The sequence below is a fragment of the Stegostoma tigrinum genome, chromosome 23 (assembly GCF_030684315.1).
Source record: "Stegostoma tigrinum isolate sSteTig4 chromosome 23, sSteTig4.hap1, whole genome shotgun sequence".
In the NCBI taxonomy this organism is placed as follows: Eukaryota; Metazoa; Chordata; class Chondrichthyes; order Orectolobiformes; family Stegostomatidae; genus Stegostoma; species Stegostoma tigrinum.
This window is the reverse complement of record NC_081376.1, coordinates 54,953,341-54,965,992: the sequence shown is the minus strand read 5'-3', so window position 1 is coordinate 54,965,992 and position 12,652 is coordinate 54,953,341. Positions and strand designations below refer to the sequence as shown.

The window sequence follows — 12,652 nt, the reverse complement described above, 5'->3', positions numbered from 1 at the left end:
TATTATGCTTACATATATCTGAGATCTCCCTACATATTTGTTTGTCAATTTCTGACTTACTATTTGGGGGTCTACAGTACTATCCCATCAAGGTGATCTTTCCTTTCTTAATTGTAATTTCTATCCATATATTTTCACTAGACAACTTTTCAGAAATATCTTCCCTAGTTACAGCAGTAACGTATTCCTTAATCAAGAATGCCAGCCCCCCCCCGCCCCCTCCTTTTTGCCTTCTTTTCTATCCTTCCCACAGCATCTAAAACTGGGAACATTGAGCTACCAGACTTGTCTATCTCTCAGCCAAGTTTCTGTAACAGCTACAATGTCCCAATCCCATGTTCTTAAACATGCCCCGAGTTCATCAGCCTTACCCTTGCATTGAAATAAATATAATTTAGTTCTTCAGAGTTACTACATACTCTGTCTCATTCTTGTCTTTATTTTCTAACTGATGTGCTGTCCTCACATTCAGAACCTTCCCCATCAATCTTTCCATTTACACTGCTACTTAGAATTCCTCTACTCACCTTCTCTACCAGTGTAAAGTCTCCCTTAACAGAATGAGCAAATCTTCCTAAGATATTGGTACCTTTCCAGTTTAGGTTAGACCCATCCCTTTTGAACAGATCTTTTCTATTCCAAAAGACATTCCAGTTGTCCAAAAACCTGAAACCCGGAACAATACACCAGCTCTTCAGCCATTGATTTATCTCCTTTAACCTTTTGTTCCTTCCCCTGTTTGAGTTTGAGGTTAATAGTGTAGTTAAGAAGTATCCGGGACACTTGCCTTTATCAGACATGACATAGATTATAAGCGCAGGCAGGTAATGTCGGAGCTGTACAGGACTTTGATTAGGACACAGCTGGAGTTCTGGTCACAGGAAGGATGTGTTTGCACTGGAGTGGGGTGCAGAGGACATTCACCAGGATGTTGCCTGGGATGGAGTAGTTCAGCTATGAAGAGAGGCTGGAAGCTTGGTTTGTTTTCCTTAGAGCAGATAAAGCTGAGAGGGGACCTGATAGAGGTGTATTAGATTATGAGGGGCATGGGCAGGATGAATAGAAAGCAGCTGTTCCTTTTAGTTGAAGGGTCTATAATAAAGGGACAAAATTTTAAAGTGAAAGGCTCGAGGTTTAGAGGGGATTTGAGGAAAAACCTTTTCATCCAGAAGGTGGTGGAGACCTGGGATACACTGTCTGGGAGGGTAGTTGAGGCGGGAAAACCTTACCACCTTTAAGAAGTACTTGGATGAGCACTCGACATGCCATAACATTCAAGGCTATGGGCCTAGTGTGGGAAAGTGGGACCAGTGTGTTTGGTGCTACAGACCTGATAGCCAAAGGACTTCTTTTCTGCTGTATGATTCAATGTTGTGGATCTATCTGAAGTACTGAACTGGAAATTCACTTTCTCTAGTAGCAGTTGTTGAAAGAGGAACAGAGTTAACATTCAGGTCAAACAACTTTAATTGGAGCTGCTCTGATGAAACATCATCAGGCAGAAGTATTAACTCTGTTCCATCAATAGTGCGAGACGTCAGAATTGTGAGCCTTACTGACAGTTGTGTTGGAATGAGTGAGGCAAGGCCCAGAGCTGCCCATAGCCGCAGTGGGCAAGTAACAGCAATGAAGGGCTGAAGTGGCCGATTCCGAATTCTGTTGACGGTAAATCTGGTTGTTCAGATTGTCAAAGATTAAAGATGGCCTGGGTTGTTTCATTGCAAAATAGGGGAAACATAAGAATTTAAATGGTTTGGAGAAGATTCAGCAGATTGATAGCTGGAATGACTGGGTTATCATGAGGATAGGTTGAATACACTGGGCTTGTTTCCACTTAACTGTAAAAGTGGAAGGATGTTTCCTCTTGTGGCTGAGTCCTGAACTAGCGAAAACGTTTTAAAATCAGGGGTCACTATTTTAGGACAAAGAAGAGAAGAATTTTTCTTTCACAGCGTTTTTGAAACTTCAGAAGGCATTTAAGGTGAGGTCATTGAATCTCTTTAAGGCAGAGGTAGATGGAGTTTTTTAGATCAAAGGTTACTGGGGTAGCTGGGAATTTGAAACACAAACAGATCACCCATAATCCTATTGAATGGCAAAGCAGACTCAAGGGGCTAACTAGCCTAATTCTGCTTCCAGAATCTTAGAATCCTTACAGCTTGGCCCAACTAGTCCACACAGATTCTTTGAAGAGCATCCCACCTAGATTCACAATGGCACCAAAGCTGCACCATTCCGCAAAGGGAGACAATGTACTCTGAATGGGCAGAATAGCTTCAGTAGATGTGCTGATTGGCGGGGGCCTTTATAAATCCCACTCCAAAAATAATCAGAGGGAAACAAAGAATCACATTTTTCACATTCACAGATCATTTTTGATCAGAGTTCATATGACTAGAGTACTGCGACCAGTTAAAGTCAACATTGGAAAGTAGATATTCTATACCTGATCTCTCGTTTCTCTTCAATGCTCATTGTCAATTGCTGGATGGTCTTCATCCTTTCATTGTATGATAATTTCGCTAAGTCAGCAATAAACCTTATTTTATCTGTGCAGAATCAAAGAAAGAATTCTATTTCTGTTCCTTCCTCAGGTAAGGTTTACACAACTTTTCATCCAGCAGTGGAACCAAATTTTCTAGCAAAACACTATGAATTTGGAATCTTTAAAAGTCAATTTGAAAATTTTGATGATTAATACCAAAAATATTTACACACCCTGTCTCTCTTCTTCACTTAATTCGGCTTCCGGCAGTGAATATTGTGATAAACTTAATCCGGCCAAGGATGCTAAACGCATTGTAACACCAATAGTTCTACGCCTTTGGGCAGCAGCTGATAAAAAGAAAATACATTAATATCATGAAAAATGTCTCTATCAGATTATTCTATTTATTTGTAACGCTGCTACGAGTGCATACTCCTTTTGCGTTGTACATGACGTTTGTCAGCAATCTGTGGAATGTTCTGCCATTTAATATGATCCGGAACTCTGTAAATAAATTGAGTAATTTTCCAGATAATGATTCTTTTTGTTACACTGTCACCAGGATGAGTATTTTACTTACATGTGTGAAAGTTAAAAATTGATAATGTATATGTCCTGACTCTACAGCCACTGCTCAGTGGCAGAATAAGTTTCTGGAAATAAACTATCATTATTTATTAATAATACCTTGTCACTATTATTGATTTATTTAAATGGAAGCTTTAATTTGTCTATTGTACTAATAAATTTTATTTTCTATTCATTTGTGGGATGTGGGTGTCACTGTCCAGCATTTATTATCCGTCCCTAGTTGCCCCTTGAGAAAGTGGTGGTGAGCTGCCTTCTTGAACCGTTGCAGTCCCTGTGCTGTAGGTTGACCCACAGTGCCCTAAGGGAGGGAATTCCAGGATTTTGACCCAGTGTCAATAAAGGAATGTCAATATATTTCCAAGTCAGCAAGGTAAGTGTGTTGGGGGGGAATTTGAAGGTGATGATGTTTCTATCTATCTCCTGCCCTTGTCCTTCTAAATGGGTTTGGAAGGTGCTGTTTGAGGATCTCAGGTGAATTTCTGCCGTGCATCTTGTAGATAGTACACACTGCTGCTACTGAGCGTCGTGATGGAGGGAATGGATGCTAGTGGAAATGGTGCCAATCAAGCGGCTGCTTTGTCCTGGATGGTGTCAGGCTTCTTGAGTGTTGTTGGAGCTGCCCCCATCCAGGCAAGTGGGGAGTATTCCATCACACTCCTGACTTGTGCCTTGTAGATGGTGGGACAGGCTGTGGGGAGTCAATAGGTGAGTTACTCACTGCAGTACTCCCAGCCTATAACCTGCTGTTGAGTCTAGTTGAGTTTTTGGTCAATAATAACCCCCAGGATATTAATAGTGGGGGATTCAGTGATGACAACACCATTGAATACCAAAGGGCAGTGGTTAGATTGTCTCTTATTGGTGATGGTCTTAACCTGGTATTTGTGTGTTGTGAACATTACTTGCCACCTGTCAGCCCAAGCCTGGATATCGTCCAGATCTTGTTGCACTTAAACATGGATTGCTTCAGTATTTGAGGAGTCATGAATGATACCGAACATTATGCAATCATCGGCAAACATACTCATTTCTGACCTTATGATGGACGCAAGGTTATTGATGAAGCAGCTGAAGATGGTTGGGCCGAGGAAACTACCCTGAGGAACTCCTGCAGAGATGTCCTGGAGCTGAGATGATTGACCTCCAACAATACAACCATCTTTCTATGAGTCAGGTATGACTCCAACCACAGGAGAGTTTGCCCCCTGACACCCATTGATTCCAGTTTTGCCAGGGCTCCTTGATGCTACACTCGGTCAAATGCAGCCTTGATGTTAAGGGCTGTCACTCTCCCCTCACCCTCTGGAATTCAGCTCTTTTGTCCGTGTTTGAGCCAAGGCAATGATGAGATCAGGAGCGGTTTGGCCCTGGCGGAACCCAAACTGGGTGTCACTGAGCAGGTTATTGCTGAGCAGGTGCTGCTCGATAGCACTGTTACTGACACCATCCATCACTTTACTGATGGCCAAGAGGAGACTGATGGGGCGGAAATTGTCCGGGTTGGATTTGTCCCACTTTTTATGTACAGGACATACCTGGGCAATTTTCTACATTGTCGGGTAGATGCCAGTGTTGTAACTGTACTGGAACAGTTTGGCTCGGGGAGCAGCAAGTTCTGGAGCACGAGCCTTCAGTACTATTGCTGGAATGTTGTCAGGGCCTGTAGCCTTTGCAGTATCCAGTATCTCCAACAGTTTCTTGATATCACGTGGAGTGAATCAAATTGGCTGAAGACGGGTACCTGTGACGCTGGGGACCACTGGAGGAGGCTGAGATGGATCATTCACTCGGCACTTCTGGCTGAAGATTGCTGTGAATGCTTCAGCCTTATCTTTCTCCCTGATGTGCTGGACTCTTCCATCAGTGAGGATGGGGATAATTGTGGAGCCTCCTCCTCCAGTGAGTTGTTAAATTGTCCACCACCATTCACAACTGGATGTGGCAGGACTGCAGAGCTAAGATCTGATCCATTGGTTGTGGGATCGCTTAGCTCCGTCTATCACTTGCTGCTTTTGCTGTTTGGTGTGTAAGTAGTCCCGTGTGGCTGCTTCACCAGGTTGATACCTCACCTTCAGGATTGCCTGGTGCTGCTCCTGGCATGCCCTCCTGCGCTCTCCATTGAATCAGGGTTGATCCCCTGGCTTAATGGTGATGGTTGAGTGGGGATGTGCTGGGCCATGAGGTTACAGATTGTGTTGGAGTACAATTCTGCTGCTGTTGATGGCCCGCAGAGCCTTGTGGATGCCCAGTATTGAGTTGCTAGATCTGTGTGAAGTCTGTCCCATTGAGCACAGTGATAAAGCCACACAACACAATGGAGGTTGGTCTCAATGTGAAGGTGGACTTTGTCTCCACAAGGACTGTGCGATGGTCACTCTTACCGATGCTGTCATGGACAGATGTATCTGCAGTTGGCAGTACGGTAAGGATGAGGTCAAATATGTCTTTCCCTCTTGTTGGTTCCCTCACCACCTGCCGCAGACCCAGTCCAGCAGCTCTGTCCTTCAGGACCTGACCAGCTCGATCAGTAGTACTGCTGCCGAGCCACTCTTGGTGATGGACATTGAAATCCACCCCACCCCCCGAGTACATTTTGTGCCCTTGTCATCCTCAGTGTCTCCTCCAGGTTTTGTTCAGCATGGAGGAGAACTGATTCATCAGCTGAGGGAGGACGGTACATGATAATCAGCAGGAGGTTTCCTTGCCCATGTTTAATCTGAACCCATGAGACTTCATGGGGTCCAGAGTCAATGTTGAAGATTCCCAGAGCAACTCCCTCCCAACTGTATCCCACTGTATCCCCAGCTCTCCTGGGTCGGTCCTGCTGGGAGGGTGATGGTGGTGTCCGGGACATTGTCATACTTATGGGTTAATGGGTCTGTTTCTGCCATTGTCTTTTCCAGCTCCTAGGTTGCTATTAGGTGATCTGTCCAGTTCCATTTCTTTCAGACTTTAAAGCAAGTAGTACAACTGAATGGCTTGCCAGGCCATTTCAGAGGGCAACTGAGAGTCAACAACATTGCTGTGGGTTAGAAGTCACATGTAGGCCAGACCAGGTGAGGATGGCCGTTTCCATCTCTAACGTACATTAGTAAACCAGATGGGTGTTTTTCTGACATTCAACAGTAGTTTCATGGTCATCAGTGGATTCTTAATTCCAGATTTTTTTTATCGAATTCAAGTCTCGCCACCTGCTGTGGTGGGATTCAAACCCAGGTCTCTGGAATTTGAGCTGAGTTTCCGAATTAACAGTCTAGTGATAATACTACTAGGCCATCACCTTCCCAGTACCAACCAGGGGCAGAGAGTATAACACAGTGGAAACTGACCAGCTTGGATAACCCATTCTCCCCATCAAACTATAGAGGTATTTGGCACTATTGAATTCACAAATTTTTCACACAGTATCAAAGATATTATTTATTTACTAAGGTAAAATCGGCCTCCAAATCATTTGTCAATGTATTCCATTTCTAGGACACATTTCTAAATCCTGCATTAAGAACCTGGACTTTCTTACACACACAGGAGCACAAATTTGGCTACTATTCTAAATTTTGGTTTATCATCCACCTTAGTGCATTTTGTCACGCTGTTCCCTTTAGACTTGATGCCATCAGTATTTAAAAATCTGTCCATCTCTCTCATAAACATGCTCAATGATTGACAGCCCTCTGAGTAAAGAATTCTGAAGATTCACTACTTTGTCCAGAAATTTCTTATCACAGTCCTAAATACCTGTCCCTTATCCAGAGAAGGTGTTCCCTACATTTAAACCCCTTGGCCACAGCCAGGAGAAACATCCTATGAGTGTATATCATGTCCAGATCTTCAAGAATTTTCTAAGTTCCAGTAATATCACCTCTCATTCTCTTAAACAGCAGAGAATACAGGCAGAGTCCTCAACCTTATTTTGTTTCACTCCAGGATTACTCCGGCGAACCCTTTCCCTAAGTAAAGGGACCCAAATTGCACACCACTGCTCAGGTATGTCTTATCAGTGAAGCAAGGCATATTTACCTCTGTTTACAAAATCATCTTGCCATCCCTAACTGTACTACCAACATACCAGTTGCCTTTAAAATTGCTTGCTGCAGCTTTTTATTACTTTTCAGCGACTTATATAAATAATGGCACGCAGGTCCTTTTGGATATCAACACTTCCTAATTTTTTACCATTTAAAAAATATTCTTCATATTTGTTGCTGCAAAAGTAGGTAACCTCACGCCTTATCTGCATTATATTCCATCTGCGGTTTTCTTGCCTACTCTCTTAGCCTATCTAAATCCCCTTGAAGCCTCTTTGCATCATTCTCACATCATGCATTCCCCTTTAGTTTTGTGTCATTTATAAACTTGGAAATATGACATTAAGTATCCACATACAAATCATTGAACCAGTCCTCAATCTGTATGAATGTATTCACATATTGTGTGTGCTCTAATATTGTTTATTAACCTCCCGTGTGGGGCTGTATTGAGAGCCTTCTGAAATCCAAATTCATCACATCCAATGGTTTTCCCTTATCTACACTATTAGAAACATCCCCACAAAACTCCAACAGGCTTATCAAACATTAATGTCTTTCATAAATCCATGTTAACTCTACCCAATCAGATCATTATTTTCTAATTTCCAATTTCTGTATCCTTAATGATTAGACCTTGTATCTTCCCCATTGTTGGTGTCAGATTTGTTATTCCTCATTTTCTCCCTTACTCCTTTCTTAAACAACTTGCAATCTTCTAATTGGGGTACCATCGTAGACTCTAAAAGAATGTTGCAAGTTAATGACCTATTCATTGAATATCTCTATAGCCATTTCTTTAAAGAGTCTGGGGTGTAGCTCATCAGGTCCAGTGAATTTGTCAACTTTCAGTTCCATTAACTTATACTTCTTATTTTTTGACAAAAACTGATTTCTTTCACTTCCTCATTCTGACTAGCTCCTTGGACTTGCATTATTTCTGGTACTTTACATGTTTTTGTCTTTTTCTCCAGGACAACAACACCATTTTTCTATTTTCTATTATGACTTTGATATGGTTAGAACTATTACAATCACTCCTGTTCTCTGCCTATTTTTTGTCCTTGCTAATCTTAGTGGATCTCTAAAAGCCACACTACGCCTTTGAACATCTTGACATTCCCAGTTATGCCACAACCCAATCCCATGAGAAACAAAAGAAAAACATCCATATTCTCACCGTGAGCTCCCCTGCAGTGTAGGCCTCGGATAATGCTCTTTAAGACCTACAAATTCTCTGATTGGCCATCTGACCTGGGCATGATCTGATGAGTACTCTCAATGGTGACTTAGTCAATATCTAACTCACCCGCCCCTACACTTAGCCTGAGAAAGGGAAAATCTCAGCCAATGACTTCCTTCATTCACCATAAGTTTACTCACTTCTCCTGTTAGGATTTTGTTCACCATAATTGTGCAAATAATCCTTGTGATAAAAGTTAACATTCTATTTGCCTTCCTAATTGTCTGCTGTACCTGGACATTAGCCTTCAGTGGCCTAATGGTCAGGACACCTAGATCCCTTTGTACATCCACATTTTCATATACAGGCACTTTCATTTAATTATATACTTTTGTCTGCACATCTGCTCTGACCAACCGAGTTGGTAGTTCACACTATTTCTACATTATATTCCAATTGCCATATTCTGGCCTCCTCACTAAATCTGTCCAAAACCTAGTTAAGCTCTTTGCATCTTCTTCACAACACATATTCCTACCTCGCTTGATTGATTGATTGCTTGTTGTCACATGTACTGGGATACAGTCAGAAGTGTTGCTTTGTGCGCTATACAGGCGAATCGCACTATACAAAGTGCATCAGGGCTCCAGAACAGAGTGCAGAATACAGTGTTACAGCTGCAGAGAAGGTGCAAAGTGAGAGAGATCAGAATTAACATTTGAGAGAGCCATTCTGATAACAGCAGGGAAGAAGCTGTTCTTAAATCTGTACATATGTGTTTTCAAAGTTTTATATCTTCTGCCTGATGGAAGAGGGTGTAAGAGAGTATAATCAGGGTGGGGGAGGGGTCTTTGATTATGTTGGTTGCTTTCTTGAGACATGAGAAAGTATAGATGGAGTCAATAGATGGAAGGCTGGTTTACGTGATGGGCTGGGCTGTGTTCATGACTCTCTGTAATTTCTTACAGTCCAGGGAGGAGCAGTTGCTATACCAAGCTGTGATACATCCACACAGGTTCCTTTCTATGGTGCATCTATACAAATTGGGAAGAGTCCTTGTGTAATTTCCTTAGCATCCTGAGAAAGTAGAGATGCTTTTGTGTTTTCTTGATCATTGTGCCAATATGGATGGACCAGGACAGATTGTTAGTGATCGTCATTTCCAGGAACTTTATGCCTTTGACCATCTCCACCTCAACACCATTGATACAGACAGAGGTGTGTGCTCCACTCTGCTTCCAAAGTCAACGACCAGCTCCTTTGTAGGTTGGATGACAAGCAACAGTGGTGTTGTCAGTGAACTTGTAAATGGGATTAGAGCAGAATTTGGCCACACTGTCACGAGTTTATAAGGAGTATAATAGGGGGCTGAGTACACAACCTTGCTGGGTATCGGTGATGAGGATTATGGTGGAGAAGATGTTGCCTATTCTTACTAATTGTGGTCTATGGGCCAAGAAATTGAGGATCTAGTTACACAGGGGGCAGTTCAAGACCTAGGTCTGAGTTTAGAGATGAGTTTGTTTGGAACTGTGGTGTTGGAGGCAAAATTGTAGTCAATAAGTAGTCGCCTGACGTAGGTATCTTTGTTATCCAGATGTTCCAGTGATGAATGTAGGCCTGTTGCACTATTAGGTGAATGCAGAGGATCAAGGCAATGTGGTAGGCTGGAGTTGATGGGGAAGTGCTCTAAGCACTTCATAATTATAGAGATCAGAGCTACTGGGTGGTAGTCACGGAGGCACACCGCATGATTTTTTTGGCACCGGGATGATGGCGGTCTTCTTGAAGCGGGTGGGGGTAGCTTTGTGTCATTTGTGAACTTGGGAATATTACATTTGGTTCCCACATTCAAAGACATACATTTTAAAACAGCGTCCATTGCTGTATGTCACCAATTGCTTTGCAGCTCTTTACATTTGTAAAGGTGACAGATATTTAGCATTGTTAAGGTACTGTTTTCGTACCTACTTTTTTAATCATTTGAACAGAAGTGGCAGACTATTAAGAATCCTTTATATAGTTTTCCTGATTTTATGATTAACTAAGACTGATCACAAAATAGGGGTCCTGAGGAAAGGTCACTGGACACAAAACATTAACTCTGTTTTCTCCTTCACAGATGGTGCCAGACCTGCTGAGTTTTTCCAGCAACTTTGTTTTTGTTACAGAATAGTACAGCTCAGGATTGGGTCCTTTGGTCCATCTTTTCTGTGCCAACTATGATGCCATTCTAAACTAATCCTATTTGCTTGCACGAAGTCTTTACCCCTCTATTCCCTCCCCGTTCACATATGTCTAAGTGCCACTTAAATGTTGCTATAGCCTCTGATTCTACCACTGCCCCTGGCAGTGTGTTCCAGGCACCTACCACCCTGTGTAAACAAAAGCTACCTTGTATATCTCCTTTAAACATCGTTGCTCTCACCCTAAACCTATGCCTCCTGGTATTTGATATTGCCACCCTGGGAAAATGACTCTGATTATCCACCCTATCCATGCCTCTCATAATTTTACATACTTCTATCAGGTCACCCTCCAGCCCCTGATGCTCTAGTGAAAACAGTCCAGGTTTGTCCAACATCTCGTTATAGCTAATACACTCCAATCCAGGGAATGTTCCCGAAACGTCAGCTTCCTGCTCCTCTGATGCTGCTCAGCCTGCTGTGTTCATCCAGCTCTACACCTTGTTATTTCAGTCCCCCCAGACTGATGTTCTGGGGAGAGGCTCAAATCCCAACCTGCTGTATCATTCAATTTGAGTTTAATAAACCATGGAATTAAAAGTTAGTCTCAAGGTCATTGTATCAAGGCAAGTCAGCATAGTCTTACCAGGCCATAGTGCTGCTCTCTCGTTGGACAGAGAGACAGCTGGTGGATATTTAACGTGAGGGCTACCACACCTCAGGTAAGGGGAGAAGTTAAGAAGGAGTGTCCTTCATGGTAACCTCACCTAGTGCAGGAACTGAACACACGCTATCGGTGCCACACTGCTTTGCAAGCTAACCGTCCAACCAACTGAGCTAGCTGACTCTCATGGTGAGTCTATAATCTCTGCTGACTATCATAAAAACCAAAATGTCCTTTTGGGAAGGAAATCTGCCATTCTTACTTCATCAGGCCTGGATGTGACTCCAAACTCACAGAAATGTGGGTGACTCTTAACTACCTTCTCAAATGGCCCGAATAAGCCATTCAAGGGGCAATTAGGGATGCACAACAAATACTGATCCAGTAACAATACACGTATCCCATGACAATTTAAAAACTAAACTCATTTTCCTTCCTGTCCCCCTAATCTGAAACTACATCAAAACAAACAGAAATAATTAAGGGGGTAGCTGTTAGAATCTGTCCACAACAACAAATCAGATCAATATAGCGTCTTAATACAGTAGAAAGTCTCAAGGCTTTTCTCAGGTGCAATGTCAAACAAATTCTACACAGAGCCACATGAGGAGATATTACGGTCGGTGACTAAAGACTTACGAAATGAGGGACGTGTTAGCTGTGGTTAAACTTTGAGAGTTAAAGCTTAGGGAGGGAAGGTTTAGGGAGGGAATTCCAGAGTTAAACAACATGACAACAGACCAGTCAGCTGACTCGTCCTCGCCGACCTAGTTTCCAAAACTAAGAGAAACATTATAGAATAAATCGCCCTTACAGACACAGTACCATCACCATTTTGTGGTTGCTACAGACCAAGGCAGAAAAGTCTTTAGTGAGGAAAGGGTAAAACATTTTCAGGAGGACTTGGGCAGGCTTAATGACAGGGCAAGAACATGGCTGATGGAATGTAGTGTGGAAAATGTGAGGTTATTGACTTTAGCGGGAACAACTATCGTATACATACTCATCCAGCTTCAGCCAAGACTTCTGCAAATGTGGACTGAAAAGAAAGCTCATTCCAAGCTATTGATGTTTCCCCTCAACTTGAAAAAAAAATCTAGATCCTTCAATCTGAAACCTAATGCATAACTGTTCTGATGCTCTGACGAAGCGTCTAGGCCTGAAACGTCAGCTTTTGTGCTCCTAAGATGCTGCTTGGCCTGCTGTGTTCATCCAGCTTCACACTTTGTTATCTTGGATTCTCCAGATCTGTACTTCCCATCATCTCTGAGCATAACTGTTTACTGTTCACTCAAAATTTACCAATGAAATACATTTCCTCTCCAGGAAGTAGTTATCTCATATTGTGTTTCAAAAGAAATCACCATGGCTACAAGCATAATTACAAGTTAACCATTAAACCACTTCATAGACACAGACCAATTCAAAATCCGTTAGTTCAAAATCCAAACATTACATAAAAATTACACTCCTTGCATCTTACTTGAAGTTCCAAAATGTGGGATCTGGGGA

The 12,652-nt window shown here is 42.4% G+C and overlaps 1 protein-coding gene across 6 annotated transcripts in view; it reads right to left on the bottom strand.

The window, feature by feature from the left end:
* Window positions 1-12,652, bottom strand: part of tmc5 (transmembrane channel like 5) — a 180,824-nt gene that overhangs the window by 84,809 nt on the left and 83,363 nt on the right. For all 6 annotated transcript variants that reach the window (XM_059654224.1, XM_059654228.1, XM_059654225.1 and 3 more), the window contains 2 exons: window positions 2,719-2,835; window positions 2,447-2,549 (listed from right to left, as the gene is read on the bottom strand). In XM_059654224.1, the coding sequence (XP_059510207.1) occupies window positions 2,447-2,549; window positions 2,719-2,835 (220 nt within the window). The remainder of the gene's footprint in view (window positions 1-2,446; window positions 2,550-2,718; window positions 2,836-12,652) is intronic.